Raw genomic sequence first — 26,009 nt, 5'->3', positions numbered from 1 at the left:
GCCATCTAAATAATGAATAAACTATGAAAATGTGTTGCACGTTATGCTAGCCAACTTGCACCTATTTTCTCTAATTTTTTGCCTGAGTGGCTCTGCATAAGCGAGCCAGGGCTTCAAAATGAAAGAGGGAGGTCCTAATATTCCTTAGTCCTTAGTTAATGAAAGAGGATCTCGTCGACACCTTATAAAAGAAAAGATCAGACGAGATTTTATTAAGGTAGGTCGTTAGCTAAGTTAATGAAAATGATTGAAGGGTGAAAAGGGGTTGTGAAAGAGAAGAGGGTATGTTCCAGTGACCCAGTCGATATAGGGGACTCAAATGGCCTCTTAATCATTTAATCTGTAGATAAAGTACAAACCATACATTTTCAAACCTAAGGCAAATCAGATAGAATTTCCACAAATTATATGGTATTTGAATCAAATCATTACATTTTCATATCTTTTGTTTGATAGGGAGGAACTTGGTAACTATGCTTTACACCCAATTGACACTTTTGTGCCATTAGGTTGAGGTTTTTTTATTTGATCTAGGACCAATCAGTCTTTGATAAATGCTAACATCTCAACATCCTTTCAGGCTAGCACTAAATCATATTCATGCTACCCTTGTTGCTTCTGGCCTAGTTTCCTTTGCCTTTCCTTGAATGAATATAATTCAACATATAAAAACAGGAGGGAAGGTGCCAAAGTAAATTTCATGTTGTACCAAATTCCTATGAAATTGGCAAAAATAAATAAATAAATACTAAATTGTTAACAACAAACTCATGACGAATGACAATAGTAACAAGGTTAAAACTAACAAAAAGCCAAAAACTAAAATTTGAAAAGAAATTAAAAAGTTATAAGGAAAGAGAAAAAAAAAAAAAAAACAAGTCTCTTTGTTTGCAATGACACAAAGGCAGAAAACCATGACCATGAAAGAAAAAAATTAAATCAGAAACTGATTGAATTTTTTTTGCTATAGTAACAAGGTTAAAACTAACAAAAAGCAAAAAACTAAAATTTGAAAAGAAATTAAAAAATTATAAGGAAAAAAAAAAAAAAATCTCTTTGTTTACAATGACACAAAAGCAGAAAACCATGACCATGGAAGAAAAAAATTAAATCAGAAACTGATTGAATTTTTTTTGTTTATTTTAAGAATTTAAAAAGGGAACGATTTCTCACCCAAACTTGGGGACCAACCTCTTGGTTTTGAACTCGTTTCCTACGTTCCTTAACTCAATCACCCACTAGTATTTTCCATTATCATTTTGATGCACCAAATCTATCATCTAATAGCCATAGATCAATTTGATTATTTTATGTGTGTTTACATAGAAGTTTTGGATAAACATGTTTTATTGCACATCACAAAGAAGAGTGGGGATTGGGATAATTAGCAAAGGCTAAGGATTATAACAAATCAGGCAAAGCCTATATAGCAAATTTGGTTACTCGATCATGAAAATAGGAGGGAATAATGAAAACTCTCATTAAACAATCGTACATCTTGATTAGAAATTACATAGACATCTTCGAAACCATGCCTTTAATAACCATATGGATGGTATTTAATTTACTCTACAATGGGTGATGTCGTGAAGAGGTAAGAAGAAATCAGTGTATATTTAACATATTTTGAAAAATGAGTGTGAAAAGAAATGAAATTTTGAAAATATTGTTTAATGGCATGTATTACTAATGTTGGAATATTCAACAACACTAAGAAGGTTAGGAATGAATCAATATTGGGCACTTTTTAATATTTTAATCATATCATGTAAAAATTAAATAGTTAACAACACCATTCAACAATGCACAACATCAAAAGGCAATTCACGAGATTTTTAGGTGGAAAACCTTCTGAGAGAAAAAAACATTGAACGATTTTAATATAAGTCATAAATATTACATCATCAGGAAGCTCCAACTTCCAATATTCTTCAAAAATGACTGGAAGGAGGTTCCAACTCCATGTTTTTATCAGCTCCAACTAAAAGTATGCGCCAACACCCTAATTTACCAACTCCAACCTGCTAGTTTTATAAGCTCCAACTGAAAGGAATCTCCAACACCCTAATTTACTAGCTCCAATGGGAAGGAAGCTCTAACCCCTTGGTTTAATCAACTCCAACAGAAAGGATGCTCCAACACTCTGATTTACCAACTTCAACTGGAAGGAGGCGCAAACCCCATGGTTTTATCAGCTCCAACTAAAAAGATGCTCCAACACTCTAATTTACCAACCTCAACTAGAAGGAGGCTCCAAACCCCTAGTTTTAACAACTCCAACTTAAAGAATGCTCCAACACCCTAATTTACCAACTCCAACTGGAATGAGGCTCCAATTCCCTTGTTTTATCATCTCCAACTAAAAGGGTGCTCCAACACCCTAATTTACCAACTCCAACCCCTTGGTTTTATTAGCTCTAACTAGAAGGAGGCTTCAACCCTCTAGTTTTATCAACTCCAGTTGAAAGGATGCTCAACTGGGAATTGTCTATACCGCTTGGATTTCTTGTTGCAGCCAGGTAATTCCTCAAAAACTTTAAACTTTAAGACCACCTTTGTAGTCAAGACTGATGCAATAGAAGCCCCAGCATCTATTGAAGAGCACCCTTACATTCCCTTGAATTGTTGGATGCAGTGTGAGGGTGGCCAACCAACTTGGAGCCCAGAATCCCCGTGGAGCCAAATTTTCTATACTTGTCTCAACGGCCTATTCCTCTATTATAGGAATTGTGATTTTGGTGCTTCTGTTGCTTTTCCGCAGTGATTTGGGTTATTTGTTTACAAAGAGCACTGTAGTGCAAGAGGCTGTTGCCAAATTGGCCATCTTGTTAGCATGCACAATCATCCTCAACAGTGTACAACCGGTTCTCATCGGTAAACTGCATATCACAAGCTCTTCAAATTCCCATTTCTTATGAGTTTTTCTCAGATGTTATGAGATTTATAATCTTAGTTTTTTAATGAATTTATAATATGCAGTTTATAGATGAGAACAGGCTGTACACTTTTGAGGATGATTGTGCATGCTAACAAGATGGCCAATTTGGCAACAGCCTCTTGCACGGCTCTAACTTAAGATTATAAATTCATTAAAAAACTAAGATTATAAATCTCATAACATCTGAGAAAAAATCATAAGAAATGGGAATTTGAAGAGCTTGTGATATGCAGTTTACCGACGAGAACGGGCGGTACACTGTTGAGGATGATTGTGCATGCTAACAAGATGGCCAATTTGGCAACAGCCTCTTGCACTGCAGTGCTCTTTGTAAACAAATAACCCAAATCACTGCGGAAAAGCAGCAGAATCACCAAAATGGCAATTCCTATAATAGAGGAATAGGCCGTTGAGACAAGTATAGAAAATTTGGCTCCACGGGGATTCTGGGCTCCAAGTTGGTTGGCCACCCTCACGGGGATTCTTCAACAGATGCTGGGGCTTCTATTGCATCAGTCTTGACTACAAAGGTGGTCTTAAAGTTTAAAGTTTTTGAGGAATTACCTGGTTGCAACAAGAAATCCAAGCGGTATAGACAATTCCCAGTCGTTGATGTTCAAGCTGTAAGGTATTCAGACACAATATAGTTTAACATGAATGCAACCTCTTATTCTGTAATAGCTAAATCGACCACTATAATTTCATTGACTTGACAAATTGCGATTGCTTTATCTTTTCATTAAAACATGAAAGTAATTACTTGTGTTGCCAAAAACTGTACTGCAGGCTTGGAATGGAGCTCTGTGGTTCCACTCAAGCAATGTGTGGCTTGGCATAGCAAACTGTGATTGGAATTGAACTTTGCGACCCTTCTCAAGCCAATCTGTGGCTTGACAGAGCAGATTGTGATTGTTTCATTTTGTATACCTATTTCATACTGAACACTGGTTGGATTCATATGTGGATTGCTACCTCCGCTGACACTAATCTACATGCCCACTTCATGGTGGACAGTGTACCTCTGATTCATAGCGTAGATTACTCCATCTTTTTTCACAATTAATGTTAATGGTTTTCTCTGTATCATATAAAAATGAAATAGAGATATATAAAGCCAATTTGCTTACCAAATAGTGAGGGAATTAACAAGAACTTCAGTGTTCTTTACTTGTCCTGTCAGCAGAACCAAAATTCTGTAATACCAAATCTCCAAGCTGTTGATAACAATGGAAAACCTTAGAAATCCCAATTCATAATGGATAATGGTTTGGCAGTGGGTAAACAGGGATATCCGCAGATAAGCTAGTCATATAAATACGTTATTCAAAGCTCAAAAGTACTTACCATAGCATGACACCAGATGCAACAGATAGTTTGAGACATGGCCAAATTTCACAAAAAGCTTCCCTTGAAAATCCAGTCGATGTGAGTGGGCACCCTCCACAGGTAACATACAGGAATTGGATAATAACAGGTATCCACCCTGTTAAGCTCCATTAATTTTTTAACAACTGCTGCGTACAATTATGGAAGTAAACTGCAGTCTTTCCTTAATTTCTGGAAACCAATTGCAGTAATTTCTTTAAATTAAGGAAATCAACTGCGGTTAATAAATTTATTGTTGGGAGCTACTGAAGTGGTCCATTACTCCATCTGGAGTTCTCTACCTTGATCGGTGGAACACTGACACATAGCCATCAGCGACTTGATGGAAGCGCTATAAATTTATCTGTTTGGTCCCCAAACTTGTATCTCAATTCCCTTCAGTTTTTACACCATCTAGCTGAGAGAACAGAGCTTGAAAGTGCCTTCAGATTTTCTGTGATCTTTTCTTTTTGCTTGGATTGAAGCTCGAGCGCAAGTGGACTGTGGAAACGTAATAGAAAGGTTTGACTGCAGCAAGAGCGTTATCAATAACTGGAAGTAATTTATTTTTACTGGGCATTAAACCTTCATTCCAGTTTTATGATTCTTTAAGTTTTTATTCGGCATATAGAATCACTGTTAAATCCTAGCAATTGGTATCGGAGCTGAACATGTATCTCTGCTTGGTGTGTTCTGCTTACCAAGATTATGTTGTTATAACGAAAATCACAGTCCATGCTCCGAAAGATTTGTTTTCTCAAATTCGAATTCAGTCGCTTTTAAACGAAAGGATAATGATCTTTTTTTTTGGTTAATACCTGTCGTATTTCTCATAGATAACACTTCGAGTTACAAAGTTACAAGCGCTCTGTGATTGAATTCAATCTGTCGGTTTTAAAGCTCGCAGATTCATTCTGCATTTTCTGTTTTCGAAAACGTTCGCGGCATCTTTTCGATTTTGTGTTTGCTATTCGAAATTTGCTTTGCCAAAATGGCCACGTGCGAAGATGTGATTGTTGTTTCTAAACCAAATGTGCCTGTTGATTCTCACATTGTGGAGATCCCTGCGGATGTTCTGGATGGGAGCCCTTCTGAAATTCCCTCACCACCTTCTCCTGCGAAGCACCCACAGCATCCATTATAAAAAAAATCGCAGGATAATGAAAATGAAACAAACCACCGTATTGTTGCGTCCAGGCATCAAAGTCTGCCAAACCATAACCCTACGGTTATATCTGATTCTGAAAAGTTCTAATGACGCATACAATGACAAATACGATATTTTCTTTAAGATAAAAGTAATAAGTATGTGGAATATAATTTAAGTTTTTATTTTATTGAATATAGTAGTGAATGGGTTTTGAGGATGGCAATTGACTAAGTAGATTCTCTTTAATATCTCACTTAAAATTAGAGATAAAAAATGGATTAGATTCTTGAAAATGAAATGGGACATTATTCATTTATTTTTAGAATCGGAAAGTTAAATCACATTTATATTCATTTTCAAGTAAATTTATTAATTAATTATTGAAAATAATTTATTTTTATTTTTTTTAATATTTTGATTTATATTATTTCATTTAAATAATATCACAACAAATTAATAAATATGTTTTTTAATGGATGCTTATGAGAAGTTCATTTATTAAAAAAAAAAATGGGAATGAAATGTAAAGGAACATATTATTAGGACCACATGTATGTTCTTAATCCTATAGCTTCTATGTAAACATCACACACACTTGCCAATTTGGATATGGTGAAAATGTGGCAATGGGAGGTAAAGGAATACATTATTAAGAACACATTCACATTCATATTTTTTTTAGGAGTTTGATTAGTGCGGTAATTGTTTCCGTTTTCCATATATATATATATTTTTGTTTATGCAATTTTATAATGGGTAATGTCTAGTGATCCATATAATTTTAATTAATTAGAGAATAGCCATAGCATCCTTAATTAAAAAAAAAAATTATATATTATGATTGGTTAGATCACATAAAGATTATTTAAACATTAAATTGTAATTAATTAGACTAAATATGATAAATTTTATCCCACAAGAATTTTTATTATATTTATGTAATTAATTAGGATAAAATTTCATAACCTACCCATAGGAGTTATGAATTAATAAGTTTTATCATAAAGTTCAGAATTATAAAAAATTGAATCTGTTTGAATTGAAAATTTAGCCCACAGTCAATTTTTATGTCATTAGATTCAATTTTGAGCATGATTTACATTGGTAAAACATGAAATTTTATCTAAGCCTCAATTTTAACATAAGCATGTGATTTTTAATTTTGATGCAGTTGTACAACCTGCAAATTTCTCTGAAATTCGTTGTGACATTCCCGAACTTAAGGGAGATAACTATAAGGTTTGGAAGGAGAGGATTCTCCTTCATTTGGGGTGGATGGACATAGATTATGCTATTAGGAAAGATGAACCACAGGCACTCACTAATACTAGCACTGCAACGAACATCATGCTTTATGAACGATGGGAGCGATCCAATCGTCTAAGCATAATGTTCATTAAGACTAAAATTTCAGCTGGTATTCGTGGTTCCGTTGATCAGCATGAAAAGGTCTGAGACTTGTTGAAGGCCATTGATGATCAATTCGTCACTTCAGACAAGGCACTAGCAAGCACCCTAATCATGAAGTTCTCATCCCTAGGGCTCACCAGTGTGAAAGGTGTGCGCGAACACATCATGCCGATGAGGGACACTGTGGCTCAATTGAAGAAACTCGAGGTTGATATATTGGAGTCCTTCATAGTGCACTACATCCTGAACACCCTTCCGCACCAATATGGACCTTTCAAAATCTCATACAACACACATAAGGATAAATGGTCAATTAATGAACTCATGACCATGTGTGTTCAAGAGGAAGAGAGACTGGTGATGGAACTGGGAGAGAGTGCAATGCTGGCAACGCGTGGAAAGGGCAAATCTCAAGCCAATCGGAAAGGGAAAGGTAAAGTACCTCCCCAAGCCGATATCAAGAAGGATTCCAAGTGTTTCTTCTGTAAAAAGAAGGGACACATGAAGAAGGAATGCGCCAAATTTCAGAAATGGCTTGCGGACAAAGGTAATTTAATCTCATTTGTTTGTTATGAATCTAATATGGTTAACGTTAATATTAACACATGGTGGATTGATTCTGGATCAACAATTCACATTTCGAATTCCTTGCAGGGTTTGCAAAACCTAAGGAAGCCAGTGGGAAGTGAGCAAAGCATCTTATAAGGAAAAAAGATGAGCTTGCATGTGGAAGCTATAGGAACATGTTATTTAACTTTAAGTAATGGCTTTGTTTTAGAATTAGAAAAGACCTTTTATGTTCCAAGTTTTTCTAGAAACTTGATTTCAGTTTCAAGGCTTGTACCTTTTGGATATTCCTTAAATTTTTCAGAAAAATCTTTCAGTCTATTCTATAAATCTGATTATGTTGGGAATGGTATTTTGTCTGATGGTCTTTACTGCATTAATTTACAAAACAATGTCACTTATGATTCAATGCATGTTCACACTGGCACTAAAATATGTGTTATTAATGAAGATTCCTCTAAATTATGGCACCAGAGACTAGGTCATATCTCCATAGAAAGAATTAAAAGATTGGTAAATAAAGGGGTACTTAATACTCTGGATTTTACTGATTTTGAGACTTGTGTGGACTGCATAAAGGGAAAGCAGACCAACAAGTCAAAGAAAGGTGCCAATAGGAGTTCGGACATATTAGAGATCATACATACTAATATATGTAGTCCAGACATGGACTCACATGGTCAGAGATACTCCATCTCCTTTATAGATGATTACTCACGATATATGTATCTCTACATGCTTCATAAAAAGAGAGAAGCATTAGATGCCTTTAAGATCTTTAAGGCTGAAGTAGAGAAACAATGCGGCAAGCAAATTAAGATCGTGAGATCAGATAGAGGTGGAGAATATTATGGTAGATACACAGAAGATGGACAAGCAACTGGGCCATTTGCTAAATTTCTTCAAGAGCATGGGATTGTTGCCCAATACACCATCACTGGTTCACCCGACCATAATGGTGTAGCAGAAAGAAGAAATCGAACATTATTGGACATGGTGCGGAGTATGCTTAGCAGCTCCAATCTTCCTAAATCCTTGTGGATTGAAGCACTTAAGACGACAGTGTATATATTAAACCAAGTTCCAACCAAGGCGGTTCCTAAAATGCCATTTGAATTATGGAAAGGTTGGAAACCGAGTTTGCGACATATGCGCGTTTGGGGATGCCTGTCTGAAGTGAGAATTTATAATCCACAAGAGAAGAAGCTGGACCCAAGGACCATTAGTGGGTATTTCATTGGATACGCTGAAAGGTCTAAAGGTTACAGATTTTATTTTCCATCTCACAGCACTAGGATTGTGGAATCAAGAAATGCAAAGTTTCTTGAAAATGACTTGATCAGTGGGAGCGATCAAACCAGAAACATAGTTTTTGAGAAGGATCATTTAGAATCTCAACCTTCCATTTCAAGTGATAGATTGGTTATTGTTCATGGCACCCCTCAAGTACAAACTGGCGCTGAACAACCAATTGTTGAAGTTCCACAAGCTGTTGACGATATTCCAGTAGATCAAGGAGTTCAAGAGTTGCCAAGAACTTTTGAACAACAAGTTGAACCACATACTTCTCAGGAAGATGATGGTACAACATTAAGAAGATCTACTAGACCAAAGAGATCAGCAATTCCTAATGATTATGTTGTGTATCTACAAGAATCTGACTACAACATTGGAGCCGAAAATGATCCCGAGTCATTTTCACAAGCCATGAGTTGCAAAGAATCAGAACTATGGTACAATGCCATGAAGGAAGAGATGAATTCCATAAAGAGTAACGAAGTCTGGGATCTTGTTGAGTTGCCTAATGGTGCAAAAGCCATTGGATGTAAATGGGTCTTTAAGACAAAGAAAGACTCATTGGGCAACATTGAGAGATACAAGGCAAGACTTGTTGCTAAGGGATTCACTCAGAAAGAAGGAATCGAGTACACGGAGACTTTTTCTCTTGTATCTAAGAAAGATTCTTTGCGCGTTATTATGGCATTAGTAGCCCATTTTGACTTGGAGTTGCAACAAATGGATGTGAAAATGGATTTTCTTAATGGAGATCTAAAGGAGGAGGTTTACATGAAACAACCTGAAGGATCCCCCTCTAGTGATGGTGAGCAATTGGTTTGCAAGCTCAAGAAGTCATTATATGGTTTAAAACAAGCATCCCGCCAATGGTATTTGAAATTCCATAATGTAATTTTTTCTTTTGGTTTTGTAGAAAACATTATGGATCAATGTATATACCTGAAAGTTAGTGGGAGTAAAATTTGTTTTCTTGTTTTATATGTGGATGACATTTTGCTAGCAACCAATGATAAGGGTTTGCTACATGAGGTGAAACAATTCCTCTCTAAAAATTTTGATATGAAGGATATGGGTGAGGCATCTTATGTCATTGGCATTAAGATCCATAGAGACAGATTTCGAGACATCTTGGATCTGTCACATGAAACCTATATTAATAAAATTTTAGAGAGATTTCGGATGAAGGATTGTTCACCAAGTGTAGCTCCCATTGTGAAGGGTGATAGGTTCAATTTGAACCAATGCCCGAAGAACGACCTTGAAAGGGAACAAATGAATAACATTCCATATGCTTCTGCTGTCGGAAGCCTAATGTATGCTCAAGTCTGCACAAGACCTAACATTGCATTTGTTGTGGGAATGTTGGGACGATATCAGAGTGATCCAGGTTTAGACCACTGGAGAGCTGCAAAGAAAGTAATGAGGTACCTTTAAGGAACCAAAGACTACATGCTTATGTATAGACGGACGGACAACTTGGAAGTAATTGGCTACTCAGATTCTGACTTTGCTGGATGTGTTGATTCACGCAAATCAACATCAAGTTACATTTTTATGATGGCCGGTGGAGCTGTATCATGGAGGAGTGCCAAGCAGACCTTGATTGCCACTTCCACTATGGAAGCCGAGTTCGTCTCCTGTTTTGAGGCTACTTTACATGGTGTATGGCTTAAGAGTTTCATTTATGGGCTTAGAATTATGGATTCTATATCTAAGCCATTGATAATATATTGTGATAATTCAGCTGTTGTTTTTATGGCTAACAACAACGAAAGTGGGAGTCGAAATAAACACATCGACATTAAGTATTTAGCTATAAGGGAACGTGTTAAAGAAAAGAAAGTGGTCATTGAGCACGTCAGCACTGAGTTGATGATAGCTGATCCTTTGACTAAGGGCATGCCACCGTTTAAATTCAAGGATCATGTAATGAATATGGGACTTGGTTCCATTATGTAGTTTCTCATTGTATGGACAATGTTATTTTAATGAAATTCTTAATTATTGTGATGTTTTTTCTCATATTTATGTGCACTTTAAGTTGATTTGAGAAATTGTTGCCACATAAATTATAATAAGAATAAATACATAGTAATACATGGAAGATAATACTCGTCATTAGAGGACTTATCGCCATGATTCGTGTATCTATTACTTAATACAGATTATCAATGGGTTTTAAGTTGAGACATTAAGTTTGGAAGTATGGACCAAGTGGGAGAATGTTAAGCTCCATTAATTTTTTAACAACTGCTGCCTACAATTATGGAAGTAAACTGCAGTCTTTTCTTAATTTTTGGAAACCAACTGCAGTAATTTCCTTAAATTAAGGAAATCAACTGCAGTTAATAAATTTATTGTTGGGAGCTACTGAAGTGGTCCATTACTCCATCTGGAGTTCTCTACCTTGATCTGTGGAACACCTAACACATAGCCATCAGAAGCTTGATGGAAGCTTGGCTATAAATTTATCTGTTTGGTCCCCAAGCTTGTATCTCAATTCCCTTCAGTTTTTACACCATCTAGCTGAGAGAACAGAGCTTGGAAGTGCCTTCAGATTTTCTGTGTTCTTTTCTTTTTGCTTGGATTGAAGCTGGAGTGCAAGTGGACTGTGGAAGCGTAATAGAAAGGTTTGACTGCAGCAAGAGCGTTATCAATGGCTGGAGGTAATTTATTTTTACTGGGCATTAAACCTTCATTCCAGTTTTATGATTCTTTAAGTTTTTATTCCGCATATAGAATCACTGTTAAATCCTAACACACCACCCAATGTCTAATGAGGCAAGTGGCCTGTTGAGACCCATATTCCACTTCAAAACAAAGAACCAATTTAACAGAACGAAGACTACTGTTCCAACTGCAGCTGACCATGCTATGATACTGTTCTTTCTCTGTGAAATTAAATATCTTTGAATGGCAAAATAGAATGGAAATGAAAAATGAAGAGGAATGCACCACAGTGCTACTCTCCCAGATAGTTGAGAGACATCCTCAGACTGTCCCAGGAGCCTGAGAATAGGGGTTGTAAACAAAAACACGGGAAGAAGAAGAACTGTGAATCCCAGGAGCCCAATCCAAGAGCGTTGGAGATATATTCCGAGCATATGGTGTTTATTTCCGCCAACAGCTTGCCCACAAAGAGTCCCAAGCGTATTCCCCATTCCAATCTGTTAAAGCAAGATTAAAGTATAAAACATTACATTTCACAACACTTTCTCCTACAACCCCGTTTACTGCACAAATTATATACATGATTCTAAATTGCAGTCAAAGGCAAAGGTACATTTTACAAAACAAGTGAAACACTTTTTTTATCATGTCTTCTGGTTTTTAAAGTATAAAACATTACATTTCACAACACTTTCTCCTACAACCCCGTTTACTGCACAAATTATATACATGATTCTAAATTGCAGTCAAAGGCAAAGTTACATTTTACAAAACAAGTGAAACACTTTTTTTATCATGTCTTCTGGTTTTATATGTTTTGTGTAAGCCTAGCTTAATCTTTACGGTCTTCAACTTCTCTTTCCATAAAATTTTAAACTTAGAAGTTGATAAAAACTTAAAATGTATAGATCAGATTAGAAGTCAATAAAGACTTGGACAATCATACTCATCAAGATTCCAGAATCGAACCCTATAATGAGACCAACCATCAAAGAAAACGCTGCAAGTTCCACATCACCAATGTGCCCAACAAATGCCTGTGTAATCACAGTTAATCCTGAGGTTGCTACTCGACTGACGATAGCCGCGGCTGCAATGCCCCATATGGCTTTCAACTCCAACCAAAACAATCCTCTGCTTGTAGCTGCCGACAAATCATCCTCGCTGCTTCTATCGGTTTCATTTTGGACGAGAGGACTACAGAGCTGCCCTTCTTCCATAATGGAGCACTATATGTCCACACAAATGACTTGCGTGCTAAAATCCCTCTGCAACACTACGTTAAATAATGTTATTCAATGCTGCAGTAGGGAAACTCAAAATCAGTGGACCGTCTATATCCATCCAATTTGCAGCAAGAACGGGATAAATCTCTAGAGACCTTACTGTAATTTTACCAAAACAGTAACGTAATAATTATTACCACATCACCATAACACGAGAACACAAGCGGGTTTTAAGACAATATTTAAGATAATTTTTGAGTAAATCATTTTAATTTGAGATAAAAGAAAATGTGTGTATTGTCTTAAGTATTGTATTTACACTGATGTCTCAAATTAACATATCTTAAAAAATTATCTCTATAATGACAATATATAACACAAGCATTTTTGTCTCTTCAAGACAATTTCATATTTGTCTCTCTGGAGACAATAGTTGGGATTAAAGACATATTGTCTTTAAAGAGACAATGTCTTTGATTCTAACTATTGTCTTTCTAGAGACAATAAAAAATTACATTCAAAGATAATACAACATCACTTTTGTTTCTTTAGAGGCAATATAAAATAATGAATGTAGAAAAATATCTCACCATTGAAATAAACCAATATTAAAAGTATTTAATTAAAAACAAACTACAATGTCATTGATTAATTCATATTAGGACAGAGTGGAATCGAACCATCAACCTCTTGCTTAGTGCTCTTCTATTGAGCTAGCACCATTTAAAGAATTATGTGAGAGTTATGGTAGTCCTTGAAATTGCATATATAAACGTTGATTTTAAAAAAATGCAGGTGCTCTTCCATTGAGTTAATGCCCTTTGAAGAATTGTGTGAGAGTTATGGTAGTCCTTGCAATTGCATATATAGGCATTAATTTTAAAAAAATGTTCGACACATAATGGCATAATCTTTGTAAAATCTAAAATCATGCAGCCCCTATTTTTAACTTGATAAAAATAACTCAATTGAGTTAACTCAATGTCACACCCATGTAGCATGACTTACACAACAAGCTAACTAACAATTGCACCAAGAGGAAATAATGGTGTAATCTTTGTAAAATCTAAAATCATGCAGCCCCTATTTTTAATTTGATAAAAATTACTCAATGGAGTTAGCTCAATGTCACACCCATGTAGCATGACTCACACAACAAACTAACTAGCAATTGCACCAAGAGGTGCAAAGGATCGCAGATAGGAGTAGGGGAATATGGAAAGAAAGTTGAAAAAAATAAACATTTTGATCATTAAGCGTTAGGAACCACTCTAGTCCTTTCAATCAAATAGGTTGTCTTTTATATTTTTTCCAAGACTAACAGCAATCAGTTTTAAAACTAATTCTATTTTTGTAGTTGTGTTTTTTTAAGATTCACAATAAAAATGGTAATAAAAATAATAGCTATTAAAAACAATTTTGTTAAACAAAATAATAAAACAATTAAAATAAAAATAAAATATCAATAACTTGCAATTTTGATTAATTTTATTTCATTTATAATTACAATACAATTTTGAATTAAATAGTTAAAATAAAAATACATCCAAATTAAAATCACAACAACTGAAATTATATCAAAATCACTCTCAAAATAAATTTAATAAAATCACTTTACAAAGTAGTCACAAATCTCAGTAAATTGAAAATGATACTTTTGAATGGAATGGTTGAAAACACAATAGCTAGATTTACATTAAAGTTGGACCCAAAATAATAAAACAATAAAAACCCTTGCAACACAAATATGCCAATAACTTTGCAATTTTGAAAGATTTTAAATCTCATAATTTCAATATATCTTTTGCTAGATAAAAAAATATATATATACTAAATTTGCCCCAGCGGAAGCAAACTCACCCACCCAGGTAGATTCAATATCCTCAAGATGAATTATTTGTGCCTTCAACCCTCACAAATAGGTTTTTATATGTGAATGTGAATAATAATAAATTAAAATTAAAATATATGAACCAACCAAGAATTAAAAGAATCAAATCAACAAATATCAATCACATTTAACAAACACAATGCTAAAGCTTCTTTCCTCTCCAAACATCTTAGTGGAATATATAAAAACTAATTGAAATTAAGGAAAAATGGTGATGAATGGGTTCATGGGTAAATAACAAAAGTTCAAGGCCATGTTACACCCCCCTCAAGACAACGATCTAGATTATTTTATATTAATCCCCACATTCAAATGGTGTGCATAGATAGATATTCATCCACGTAGATGACAAAGCCAGATTTCTAGGTTTGTATACCTGTTTTTTTAGCAGTTCAACCATTTCTGCCTGTTTTTTAAGACAAAAAGATCCATTAATAATTAGTACATAGATTTTATGATAACAAAACAACCAATTACCTAAAGAAAGCAGTACATCCTGTGGATCTTTATATCAATTATAGGTTTGTCCACAATACCTAGTTTTTTCGCAATAACTTGATCTCTTCTTTGAGTTCTGTTACTTAAGCTTCCAGCTCAATAGTATATGCTTGCAAACAAGGAAAATTTTTAAAGGATTAATATTCCTAGATAAAAATCTAGCAGCAAATACTAGGTTTGACAAACTGAGGGTTTTGTCAGAATGTTTTCCCAAACATAGTTGGGTCGTTAAAATAGAGACAAACATCACAAAATTGATATCAATCAGCGAAACACAACGGTGATAGAAAAATCTTTTCATAATGCTTCTCCAACATTAGTTTATCGATCAAAACTAACATTCTTACAAAATAAGACAAACAGATTCCTATGCTCAGTCAAGAGATCAAGGATAATTTACTTACCTTAAGTTTAGAAGGGTTGACCTTTGAGGACAAGATGACAAGGCTTATTCAAAACCAAGCACGTGAGGTATCTTACCTTCATTACAAGGTTTGGCACAATGTTACCCTCTAGCTCAGTTAAGACCTTTCAGACAAGCACACAACCAAAACTCTCTTTCCTACAACTTTGTTGCTTCCTTCTGGAGTGTCTAGGTGACCAGGAATACCATTAGGAGGGTTGGGATAATCTTACCTTCTACCTCAGGTAAGACATAGATGATTGGGCAGGAAGACCCCTCTCTCCTACAACTTTGTTGCGTCCTTTTTGGAGCACCCCAGGTCACTAGGACAATTATGAGAAAAATCAAAGGCAAACAAACCATGATATCAAAGATTTGTAAGCCGCAAGCATGGACCTCCCAACCCATAGTAAAATGATGAGGACCTACAAGCACAGAGTGAACCATTAGTTTTGCGATCTCAAAATCCAACCAAAAATAGGTAGTTCACTTGTGCAAGCAATTCATTATAAATGGCTTATACTTTACTCTTCAATCCTAATAACTTCCCTAATACATAGGTAGGTACCTTAAGCTAGAGAATGGATCTTAACGTAAGCTTATATGTAGTTAAAAGTACATTGTATAAACTATAATGTTGTAGGCTTTTAATCGATCCAACAAATAAAAATCTATAACATTAAGGACAGAATTACTCTTTCATGACCCTAAGATTAAAACATATGATACTTACTCTTTCATGAACCTAAGATTAAAACAAATGACACAAATGCTATTTTTACCCCTAATTTAGGTAAACCACAAAATATCATTTTTAGCAGAAAATTCATAAATTATGTGAAGAAAGACAAAGTTCAGATTTCTATAGAAGATTCAGTGTCTCGGCAATTCAAAATTTGACAAATAAAAACTATGCTTCTCATTTTTTACCAACATAGATATTCAATTACAATGAATCAGAGCATAACCTACAGTGCACACACAATTCTTGAGTACCTGTCTCACAGGGAAAATTGTAGAATACATCACAGGAGAGCTTGTGCATGGACACAATTTCAAAAAATATAAACAATCACCTGGAACAAGTGCACGATAGTTTTTTCATTGACAAAAAAAAACTTAGTACTGGGATTCTGGAAACTCCTCGCACATAACAAATAATAGAAAATAAGAAAATAAATATATTGCTTAACTTATCTTTTAGGAAATAATAAGGTTTGTAATTGAGTTTGAGTTTGAGTTAGATTTGTAATCTAATGCACCGAAAAAATCCAAGAGCAATTTTGAAGGGCGGGTTATGGTCCCAGAGCCAACAATTTGGGCCAAGCGAAATCAATTATAGGATCAAAGACTGAATGCAGGGCTCACATAGATCAGACCCATACTCTCTAACTTGTATTGTAAGGTGAAATCACTGGTACAGAAAAGGCTAGTTTTATATTAGTACTTTTGGATTACATGATTTTGTCTCATGTCAAGAAGCATACAAAAGGTCTCAGAATTGGAACCATAATCTTAACTGTGTGTACTCTTGAGCATACATCCAGGGTAATGTTTATTGAGGGAAATGGGGCAAGTTTAAGATGAAATTGGAAAGAACGTTTCTATGCAATAATTCATGCTAAAGCATTGTACAAAGACATCTCCACTCATTCATTTTACGATCCATACATACCATAAACATGTAATAATCAAAATGTTTTATTGATCATTTGACCTAGAAACATAGTAGAAAGTGAAGTACTAGCTAAATGTCATAGAGGACACCTTGTATACAATACTTGCCTACCCTCAACACAAAGGTTCAAGGCAGCAAAACAAAAATCCCTAATATAGGCATGATGATCCTTTATTTTTGGTGTCTCCTTTTGCACTAATGGTGAAGAAAATATATCATTTGAATTTGTTTCTTTAAAATGAGAAAGAGGGTTGGCTGATGATGACCCCGAGAGATTCAATTAAGGGTCGAATCTTGGGGCTCATGTAAGGGCAGGTACCCACATACATATTGCAGGGATAATGTTCAAGACATAATTTTGCTCACTCTGAAGTCTACAATCTTTACTTACTTGTTTATCAGCAAATAGGAGGGCTTTATATCTCTATGCACAATTTTGTGACGATGCAAATATCTCAAGCCCTCCAAGACCTGCCTCGCCACATTCAACAAGAACCTCTAAGACATCATCTTGGATTTCCTCTACTTCAATGACCCTTCGTCCATGTACACTCCAAAACGAAGTAATTTTCTTCTCCCTTCTCGAAAATTTGGTATCATTTCACTATATATGGGGATTTTGTCTTCTTTAGGATTTCCATCTCTCAAATTATCTGTCACCTCACGGTCTGTTGCGATTTTAATGAATGACCTTCAGAGCTTAAAGGGCAGAAGTCTTTTTTTATCGGACCTGGTACACATTTTTCCCCACTTCCATGGTCGAGAATCTGAATTCGCTCCATGTGAGATTTGACACGTCGCTGGAACCAACTGCACTCTGTGGAGGCAGAGGAAGTCGATAAAGTTGAGTCTTTTGGCATGCAGGGATGGGGATATTCAGCTGCGGACCCAACATTTTGTTCATTCAATTAATGAATGAATGATTATGGCTGGATCGAATTGATGAGACTCTAAAAATCACAAGGCAAAATAGGAGGCGAAAAGGCCCAAAGTAGAATCACCCCAGCTAGACCCATATGAATTAGAACTCCAGATTTCAAACTTTGAACTATGGTCAATTGGACAAAATCATCCATGTCTTCTCTTTACTCTTCCTCCCCTTCATCTTCGAAAGCGTGCCTCTCAGGGTCAAACAGGATGTCTCGGCCTCATCGGGACTCGAAACCTCACCATTCAAGAATGATGTTTGTTTTCTCGCATATTATTCACATACCTTCGATCCAATAATCCAAAGACTAGGGGTGACATATCTAGTTTGGGAAATAATCCCTTCTCAAGTATTGTGGGAGCCGGAACTGCAAGTATCATCGCAGGCAGTTCTTCCAAGGTGTTGGGAGGAGATAAGAGGTGTGGAGAGGAACGATGTCGAAGAAACACATATCGAAACCCCAAAACCGGAACCGAGCGAGAAAATTCCAGAGGAAATGCCAAGCGATCAAGGTCTATGTGTCAAATTTTAATTTGTTGAAGGAGGACGAAAATAACACTCTGCAATTGGCCAAGGTGAACAACATCTACTCACCCGCAGCATGCAGAGAAAACGCCTCTCGGCATAATAAAACACAATAATTTACAAACTATTTAATCTAGTCATACAAAAAAAAGTTACTATAATTATCACAAGCATTTAATATATTGCCACAACTATTGAATGGTTTATGTTTAGCATGTTTCCACTCTTCATATATTCCAACAATATGGATTTTTTCAAGGAATTTTTCACATCAACTAAAGATAAGGTACAAAGAAATTGGCATGAGACCAATGTAGTGTGAACCACAAGTGACATGTGCTTGTTTCCAATTGCGGTGTAATCTTTCTTTGTGTTATTACTAACCCCTCTTAGGATTTACATTCACCATTTGAATGCAACTCCAAGTATCATCAATTATCAAACTCCTATATTGTTCATTTTCACTCATTGGAATTGTTGGTGTGATTGGCGCTCTTTGGTCAAAAGCCATCATTATTCTCATGCAACCTCTCCCCCACACAATCTTTAATCATATTTATAATGGGTTTGTTTGGTTCTAGCTCAAGATTCACATAATCATAACAGAAAGATACATCAGATTTGAAGTGCATGGTTATTCATTTCACTCTTGTTCATGATAGAATAGATTTCTACATGAATACCACTTTGTGATGTCCCCAAATCCATGTTGAAGCACAATACCACATATTTCTGTTATGATTTCATAATACATTCTATCCCAATATGTAATGAAATATGTATGCAATATGATAGGCCATGGAGGCTTCACAGTTTTTACCAATATCTTATCATGATCATTCATAAAGGGGGATTTTAAAATTGTGAAAAATAGAGTCAATATATTGTAAGTATTGGGGAACTGATGTGGGGTGGGGGATTTATAAGTATTAGGGGGTATGAAAAAGGGGTATTTGGTAAAAGTAGGGGTTATATATATATATATATATATATATATATATATATATATATATATATATATATATATATAAAGGAGGGTTTAATAATAGGATTTGGGATGTGATACAAGATTAAACAATACAAAATTGTGATATTAGGAATTTTATGGGGGGGGGGTTTAAAATTGTTAAAAATAGAGTCAAAATATTTTATGTATTGGGGCACTGATGTGGGGTGGGGGGTATATAGCTATTGGGGGGTATGAAAAATGGGTATTTGGTAAAAGTAGGGGTTATTTTTATTAGAAAGATGTATTTTAAGGGGGGTTCAATAATAGGATTTGGGATGTGATATAGGGTTAAACAATACAAAATTGTGATATCAAGAATTTCATTAACAATTACAGCATCTTCAACAACAAAATCCATAAATTACATAGAATATAATAAATGAACCATAACACTTATCTAATGAACAAATGTCGTTTATTGGATATGTACAGAGGATGTTCCTCCCAACCATAGGATTTTCAACCCTAGTTCTCACAGTAGCAAGCCACCTACTTATTGGGGCTATGAGCCCACAGGGACGAATGACTCTCTGATTTCCTAAGATCCCTCACACAATCCTATGCCCAACAAATGTCAACATACATAATCCTACAACATTTTCAACTTCATATCTCTCTTCCCTAACCTATGCCATGCCAGGGATGGAATCCTCTTCTCTTCTTTGTAATCCCTTAGGAAATTCCCACTTCCTCTAGGGCTACAATGCAAACTATCTAGGAATATCAATGTTTGGTAACTAGAAATTATGATTGTTTATGGAGCCTCAACTGCCATAAACCCATCCTTAGGATTCCAGACAATAACATAATAGATTTATATAGTAGGCATCACAACTCACTATCACACGTCAAATGGTGCTAGTTTGATATATGCTCATTATGAACTCCCTAAATGGCCAAAGAGTTAACTACTTCCAAAAACAATGAATTGGTAGAATGATGGTCCAATGTTATCACTCAGTATCGACACATTGATCAAATCTCTCTTTTATCATTTTTGTGGATTAATATTTGTCTCTAAAGATTCGAAGGAATTATTGACAAAAACGAGTTGCTACTTTATTTATCTTCTTTGTGGATTAATGTGTATTCTTATAGACTTGGATAAGATTATGATTATATTTGTGACTCATTTATGAATACGTTATGTTGGGGTACATTGCACACAATAGTTCATCGTGACTTTATTATGACCTACACTTTGGCCATCATCAACCCCTTTTCATACAGTAATAGGGACATATATGACCACATTTTATTTTCCACTAGACATTCCCTATTATTTGGATTTTTTTCTGTTTTTAGCAACGGGACTACCTAGGACGGTATGTGGCAATGACTAGATTTTGATTCGCAATGACTATATAAATTAAATGGTTGGTAAATGTCTTTAGGCATCAATCATAATAAGCATTAAAACAAATTTTTAATGTAATGATATACTAATCATTTTTTACATTTATATAAGTAGCACAACCATATAAATTAAATGCAAAATTTTGTTCATGTCACTTAGTGAGAATTGAAGCTAGGTGGGAGGCTTTGAGTCCTTCCTACCAACCACCTTGATAAGCCCAATTGACTTATTTTAAATTATTATTATTATCATTATTATAAAAGAAAATAACATATATAGATTTTAAAAACATGGAAAAATATTCTTAACCATAGAGATTTACACCATTTTATCATGAATATTCTCAATTGTAAATAGATTTTGTTACAATGATATGGGTCATACCATGTCTTATCAATACTTCATGCTCAAAAAACCATAACTCACTTCATATGACATATTGATGTGACCTTTTTTTCAAATTATTAATTTAATTAAAAAGTAAAAAATAGCATAACTACTTTGAAAATAAATCTCAATTTTATTTTATTTTATTTTTTCACGGGGGCGGGGCCCCACTGAAGAAGCTATATATTGTCGAATACATTCTATACATAGTACATACATCACTGGCGATGGCCCAAATACGCTGCAGCGCAGCTCCGCGGGACTCAATACTGGCCGGGGGGCGTATAAACCGACCACCTCGACCATTACATCATGCACTCACATTGGCCATCATCAACCCCTTTTCATACATTATTAGGTACATATATGACCACATTTTATTTCCCACTAGACATTCCCTATTATTTGGATTTTTTTCTATTTTTAGCAACAAGACTACCTAGGACGGTATGTGGCAATGACTAGATTTTGATTCGCAATGACTATATAAATTAAATGGTTGGTAAATGTCTTTAGGCATCAATCATAATAAGCATTAAGACAAATTTTTAATGTAATGATATACTAATCATTTTTTACATTTATATAAGTAGCACAACCATATAAATTAAAATGCAAAATTTTGTTCATGTCACTTAGTGAGAATTGAAGCTAGGTGGGAGGCTTTGAGTCCTTCCTACCAACCACCTTGATAAGTCCAATTGACTTATTTTAAATTATTATTATTATCATTATTATAAAAGAAAATAACATATATAGATTTTAAAAACATGGAAAAATATTCTTAACCATAGAGATTTACACCATTTTATCATGAATATTCATAATTGTAAATAGATTTTGTTACAATGATATGGGTCATACCATGTCTTATCAATACTTCATGCTCAAAAAACCATAACTCACTTCATATGACATATTGATGTGACCTTTTTTTTAAATTATTAATTTAATTAAAAAGTAAAAAATAGCATAACTACTTTGAAAATAAATCTCAATTTTATTTTATTTTATTTTTTCAGGGGGGCGGGACCCCACTGAAGAAGCTATATATTGTCAAATACATTCTGTACATAGTACATACATCACTGGCCATGGCCCAAATACGCTGCAGCGCAGCTCCGCGGGACTCGATACTAGCCAGGGGGCGTATAAACCGACCACCCCGATCATTACATCATGCACTCACTTTGGCCATCATCAACCCCTTTTCATACATTATTAGGGACATATATGACCACATTTTATTTCCCACTAGACATTCCCTATTATTTGGATTTTTTTCTATTTTTAGCAAGGGGACTACCTAGGACGGTATGTGGCAATGACTAGATTTTGATTCGCAATGACTATATAAATTAAATGGTTGGTAAATGTCTTTAGGCATCAATCATAATAAGCATTAAGACAAATTTTTAATGTAATAATATACTAATCATTTTTTACATTTATATAAGTAGCACAACCATATAAATTAAATGCAAAATTTTGTTCATGTCACTTAGTGAGAATTGAAGCTAGGTGGGAGGCTTTGAGTCCTTCCTACCAACCACCTTGATAAGCCCAATTGACTTATTTTAAATTATTATTATTATCATTATTATAAAAGAAAATAACATATATAGATTTTAAAAACATGGAAAAATATTCTTTACCATAGAGATTTACACCATTTTATCATGAATATTCTTAATTGTAAATAGATTTTGTTACAACGATATGGGTCATACCATGTCTTATCAATACTTCATGCTCAAAAAACCATAACTCACTTCATATGACATATTGATGTGACTTTTTTTTTTTTAATTTAATTAAAAAGTAAAAAATAGCATAACTACTTTGAAAATAAATCTCAATTTTATTTTATTTTTTCACCGTGGGCGGGGCCCCGCTGAAGAAGCTATATATTGTCAAATACATTCTGTACATAGTACATACATCACTGGCCATGGCCCAAATACGTTGCAGCGTAGCTCAACAAGACTTGATACTAGTCGGGGGGCGTATAAACCGACCACCCCGATCATTACATCATGCACTCACTTTGGCCATCATCAACCCCTTTTCATACATTATTAGGGACATATATGACCACATTTTATTTCCCACTAGACATTCCCTATTATTTGGATTTTTTTCTATTTTTAGCAAGGGGACTACCTAGGACGGTATGTGGCAATGACTAGATTTTGATTCGCAATGACTATATAAATTAAATGGTTGGTAAATGTCTTTAGGCATCAATCATAATAAGCATTAAGACAAATTTTTAATGTAATAATATACTAATCATTTTTTACATTTATATAAGTAGCACAACCATATAAATTAAATGCAAAATTTTGTTCATGTCACTTAGTGAGAATTGAAGCTAGGTGGGAGGCTTTGAGTCCTTCCTACCAACCACCTTGATAAGCCCAATTGACTTATTTTAAGTTATTATTATTATCATTATTATAAAAGAAAATAACATATATAGATTTTAAAAACATGGAAAAATATTCTTAACCATAGAGATTTACACCATTTTATCATGAATATTCTTAATTGTAAATAGATTTTGTTACAATGATATGGGTCATACCATGTCTTATCAATACTTCATGCTCAAAAAACCATAACTCACTTCATATGACATATTGATGTGACTTTTTTTTTAATTTAATTAATTTAATTAAGAAGTAAAAAATAGCATAACTACTTTGAAAATAAATCTCAATTTTATTTTATTTTTTCACCGTGGGCGGGGCCCCGCTGAAGAAGCTATATATTGTCAAATACATTCTGTACATAGTACATACATCACTGGCCATGGCCCAAATACGCTGCAGCGCAGCTCAGCAGGACTTGATACTGGCCTAGGGGCATATAAACCGACCACCCCGATCATTACATCATGCACTCACTTTGGCCATCATCAACCCCTTTTCATACATTATTAGGGACATATATGACCACATTTTATTTCCCACTAGACATTCCCTATTATTTGGATTTTTTTCTATTTTTAGCAAGGGGACTACCTAGGACGGTATGTGGCAATGACTAGATTTTGATTCGCAATGACTATATAAATTAAATGGTTGGTAAATGTCTTTAGGCATCAATCATAATAAGCATTAAGACAAATTTTTAATGTAATAATATACTAATCATTTTTTACATTTATATAAGTAGCACAACCATATAAATTAAATGCAAAATTTTGTTCATGTCACTTAGTGAGAATTGAAGCTAGGTGGGAGGCTTTGAGTCCTTCCTACCAACCACCTTGATAAGCCCAATTGACTTATTTTAAATTATTATTATTATCATTATTATTATAAAAGAAAATAACATATATAGATTTTAAAAACATGGAAAAATATTCTTAACCATAGAGATTTACACCATTTTATCATGAATATTCTTAATTGTAAATAGATTTTGTTACAATGATATGGGTCATACCATGTCTTATCAATACTTCATGCTCAAAAAACCATAACTCACTTCATATGACATATTGATGTGACTTTTTTTTTTTAATTTAATTAATTTAATTAAAAAGTAAAGATAGCATAACTACTTTGAAAATAAATCTCAATTTTATTTTATTTTTTCACCGGGGCAGGGCCCCGCTGAAGAAGCTATATATTGTCAAATACATTATGTACATAGTACATACATCACTGGCCATGGCCCAAATACGCTGCAGCGCAGCTCAGCAGGACTCGATACTGGCCTGGGGGCGTATAAACCGACCACCCCAATCATTACATCATGCACTCACTTTGGCCATCATCAACCCCTTTTCATACATTATTAGGGACATATATGACCACATTTTATTTCCCACTAGACATTCCCTATTATTTGGATTTTTTTTCTATTTTTAGCAAGGGGACTACCTAGGACGGTATGTGGCAATGACTAGATTTTGATTCGCAATGACTATATAAATTAAATGGTTGGTAAATGTCTTTAGGCATCAATCATAATAAGCATTAAGACAAATTTTTAATGTAATAATATACTAATCATTTTTTACATTTATATAAGTAGCACATCCATATAAATTAAATGCAATATTTTGTTCATGTCACTTAGTGAGAATTGAAGCTAGGTGGGAGGCTTTGAGTCCTTCCTACCAACCACCTTGATAAGCCTAATTGACCTATTTTAAATTATTATTATTATCATTATTATAAAAGAAATAACATATATAGATTTTAAAAACATGGAAAAATATTCTTAACCATGGAGATTTACACCACTTTATTATGAATATTTTTAATTGTAAATAGATTTTGTTACAATGATATGGGTCATACCATGTCTTATCAATACTTCATGCTCAAAAAACCATAACTCACTTCATATGACATATTGATGTGACATTTTCTTAAAATTAATTAATTTAATTAAAAAGTAAAAAATATCATAACTACTTTGAAAATAAATCTCAATTTTTTTTTTATTTTTTTTTTCAGGGGAGCGGGGCCCGCTGAAGAAGCTATATATTGTCAAATACATTCTGTACATAGTACATACATCACTGGTCATGGCCCAGCTCCGCAGGACTCGATACTGGCGGGGGGCGTATAAACCGACCGCCCCGACCATTACATCATGCACTCACGTGAAACTCTCAATTTTTTTATTTGTATATATTATTATGAATATTCTAAAATATTTCATAAAAGTTAAATCTTACTATCGAATTAAA

General features: G+C 34.4%; 2 protein-coding genes across 2 annotated transcripts in view; one reads left to right on the top strand and one right to left on the bottom strand.

Annotated features, from left to right (window-relative positions):
* Nucleotides 1-3,076, top strand: part of LOC149170312 (uncharacterized) — a 47,943-nt gene extending 44,867 nt beyond the window's left edge. The window contains exons 3-5 of the mRNA XM_089425513.1: nt 2,516-2,519; nt 2,725-2,874; nt 2,997-3,076. Coding sequence (XP_089281639.1) covers nt 2,516-2,519; nt 2,725-2,874; nt 2,997-3,076 — 234 coding nt within the window. The remainder of the gene's footprint in view (nt 1-2,515; nt 2,520-2,724; nt 2,875-2,996) is intronic.
* A 56-nt stretch (nt 3,077-3,132) lies between these two features.
* LOC149170311 (protein DETOXIFICATION 27-like) lies at nt 3,133-12,616 on the bottom strand. Its single transcript, XM_089425512.1, has 6 exons — nt 12,335-12,616; nt 11,488-11,893; nt 4,283-4,421; nt 4,066-4,152; nt 3,503-3,559; nt 3,133-3,421 (listed from the first exon to the last, which is right to left on the bottom strand). The coding sequence occupies exons 1-6, from the start codon at nt 12,614-12,616 to the stop codon at nt 3,133-3,135; spliced, it is 1,260 nt and encodes a 419-aa protein (XP_089281638.1).
* Between the last annotated feature and the right edge of the window lie 13,393 nt (nt 12,617-26,009).

This window comes from Pinus tabuliformis, chromosome 4_2 (assembly GCF_031772625.1).
Source record: "Pinus tabuliformis cultivar Carrire ecotype Pingquan chromosome 4_2, CPIR1, whole genome shotgun sequence".
In the NCBI taxonomy this organism is placed as follows: Eukaryota; Viridiplantae; Streptophyta; class Pinopsida; order Pinales; family Pinaceae; genus Pinus; species Pinus tabuliformis.
Note: the sequence above shows the minus strand (reverse complement) of the source record. Positions and strands in the feature narration are given on the sequence as shown.

Excerpts from the sequence above, each read along its gene's own strand:
- LOC149170311 (XM_089425512.1), bottom strand. The coding sequence starts at position 12,616 with ATGGAAGAAGGGCAGCTCTGTAGTCCTCTCGTCCAAAATGAAACCGAT. Across the intron at positions 4,153-4,282 it reads GCATCTGGTGTCATGCTATG|CTTGGAGATTTGGTATTACA; the intron begins GTAAGTACTTTT and ends TGTTATCAACAG. Across the intron at positions 3,422-3,502 it reads GGATTTCTTGTTGCAACCAG|AATCCCCGTGAGGGTGGCCA; the intron begins GTAATTCCTCAA and ends CATCTGTTGAAG.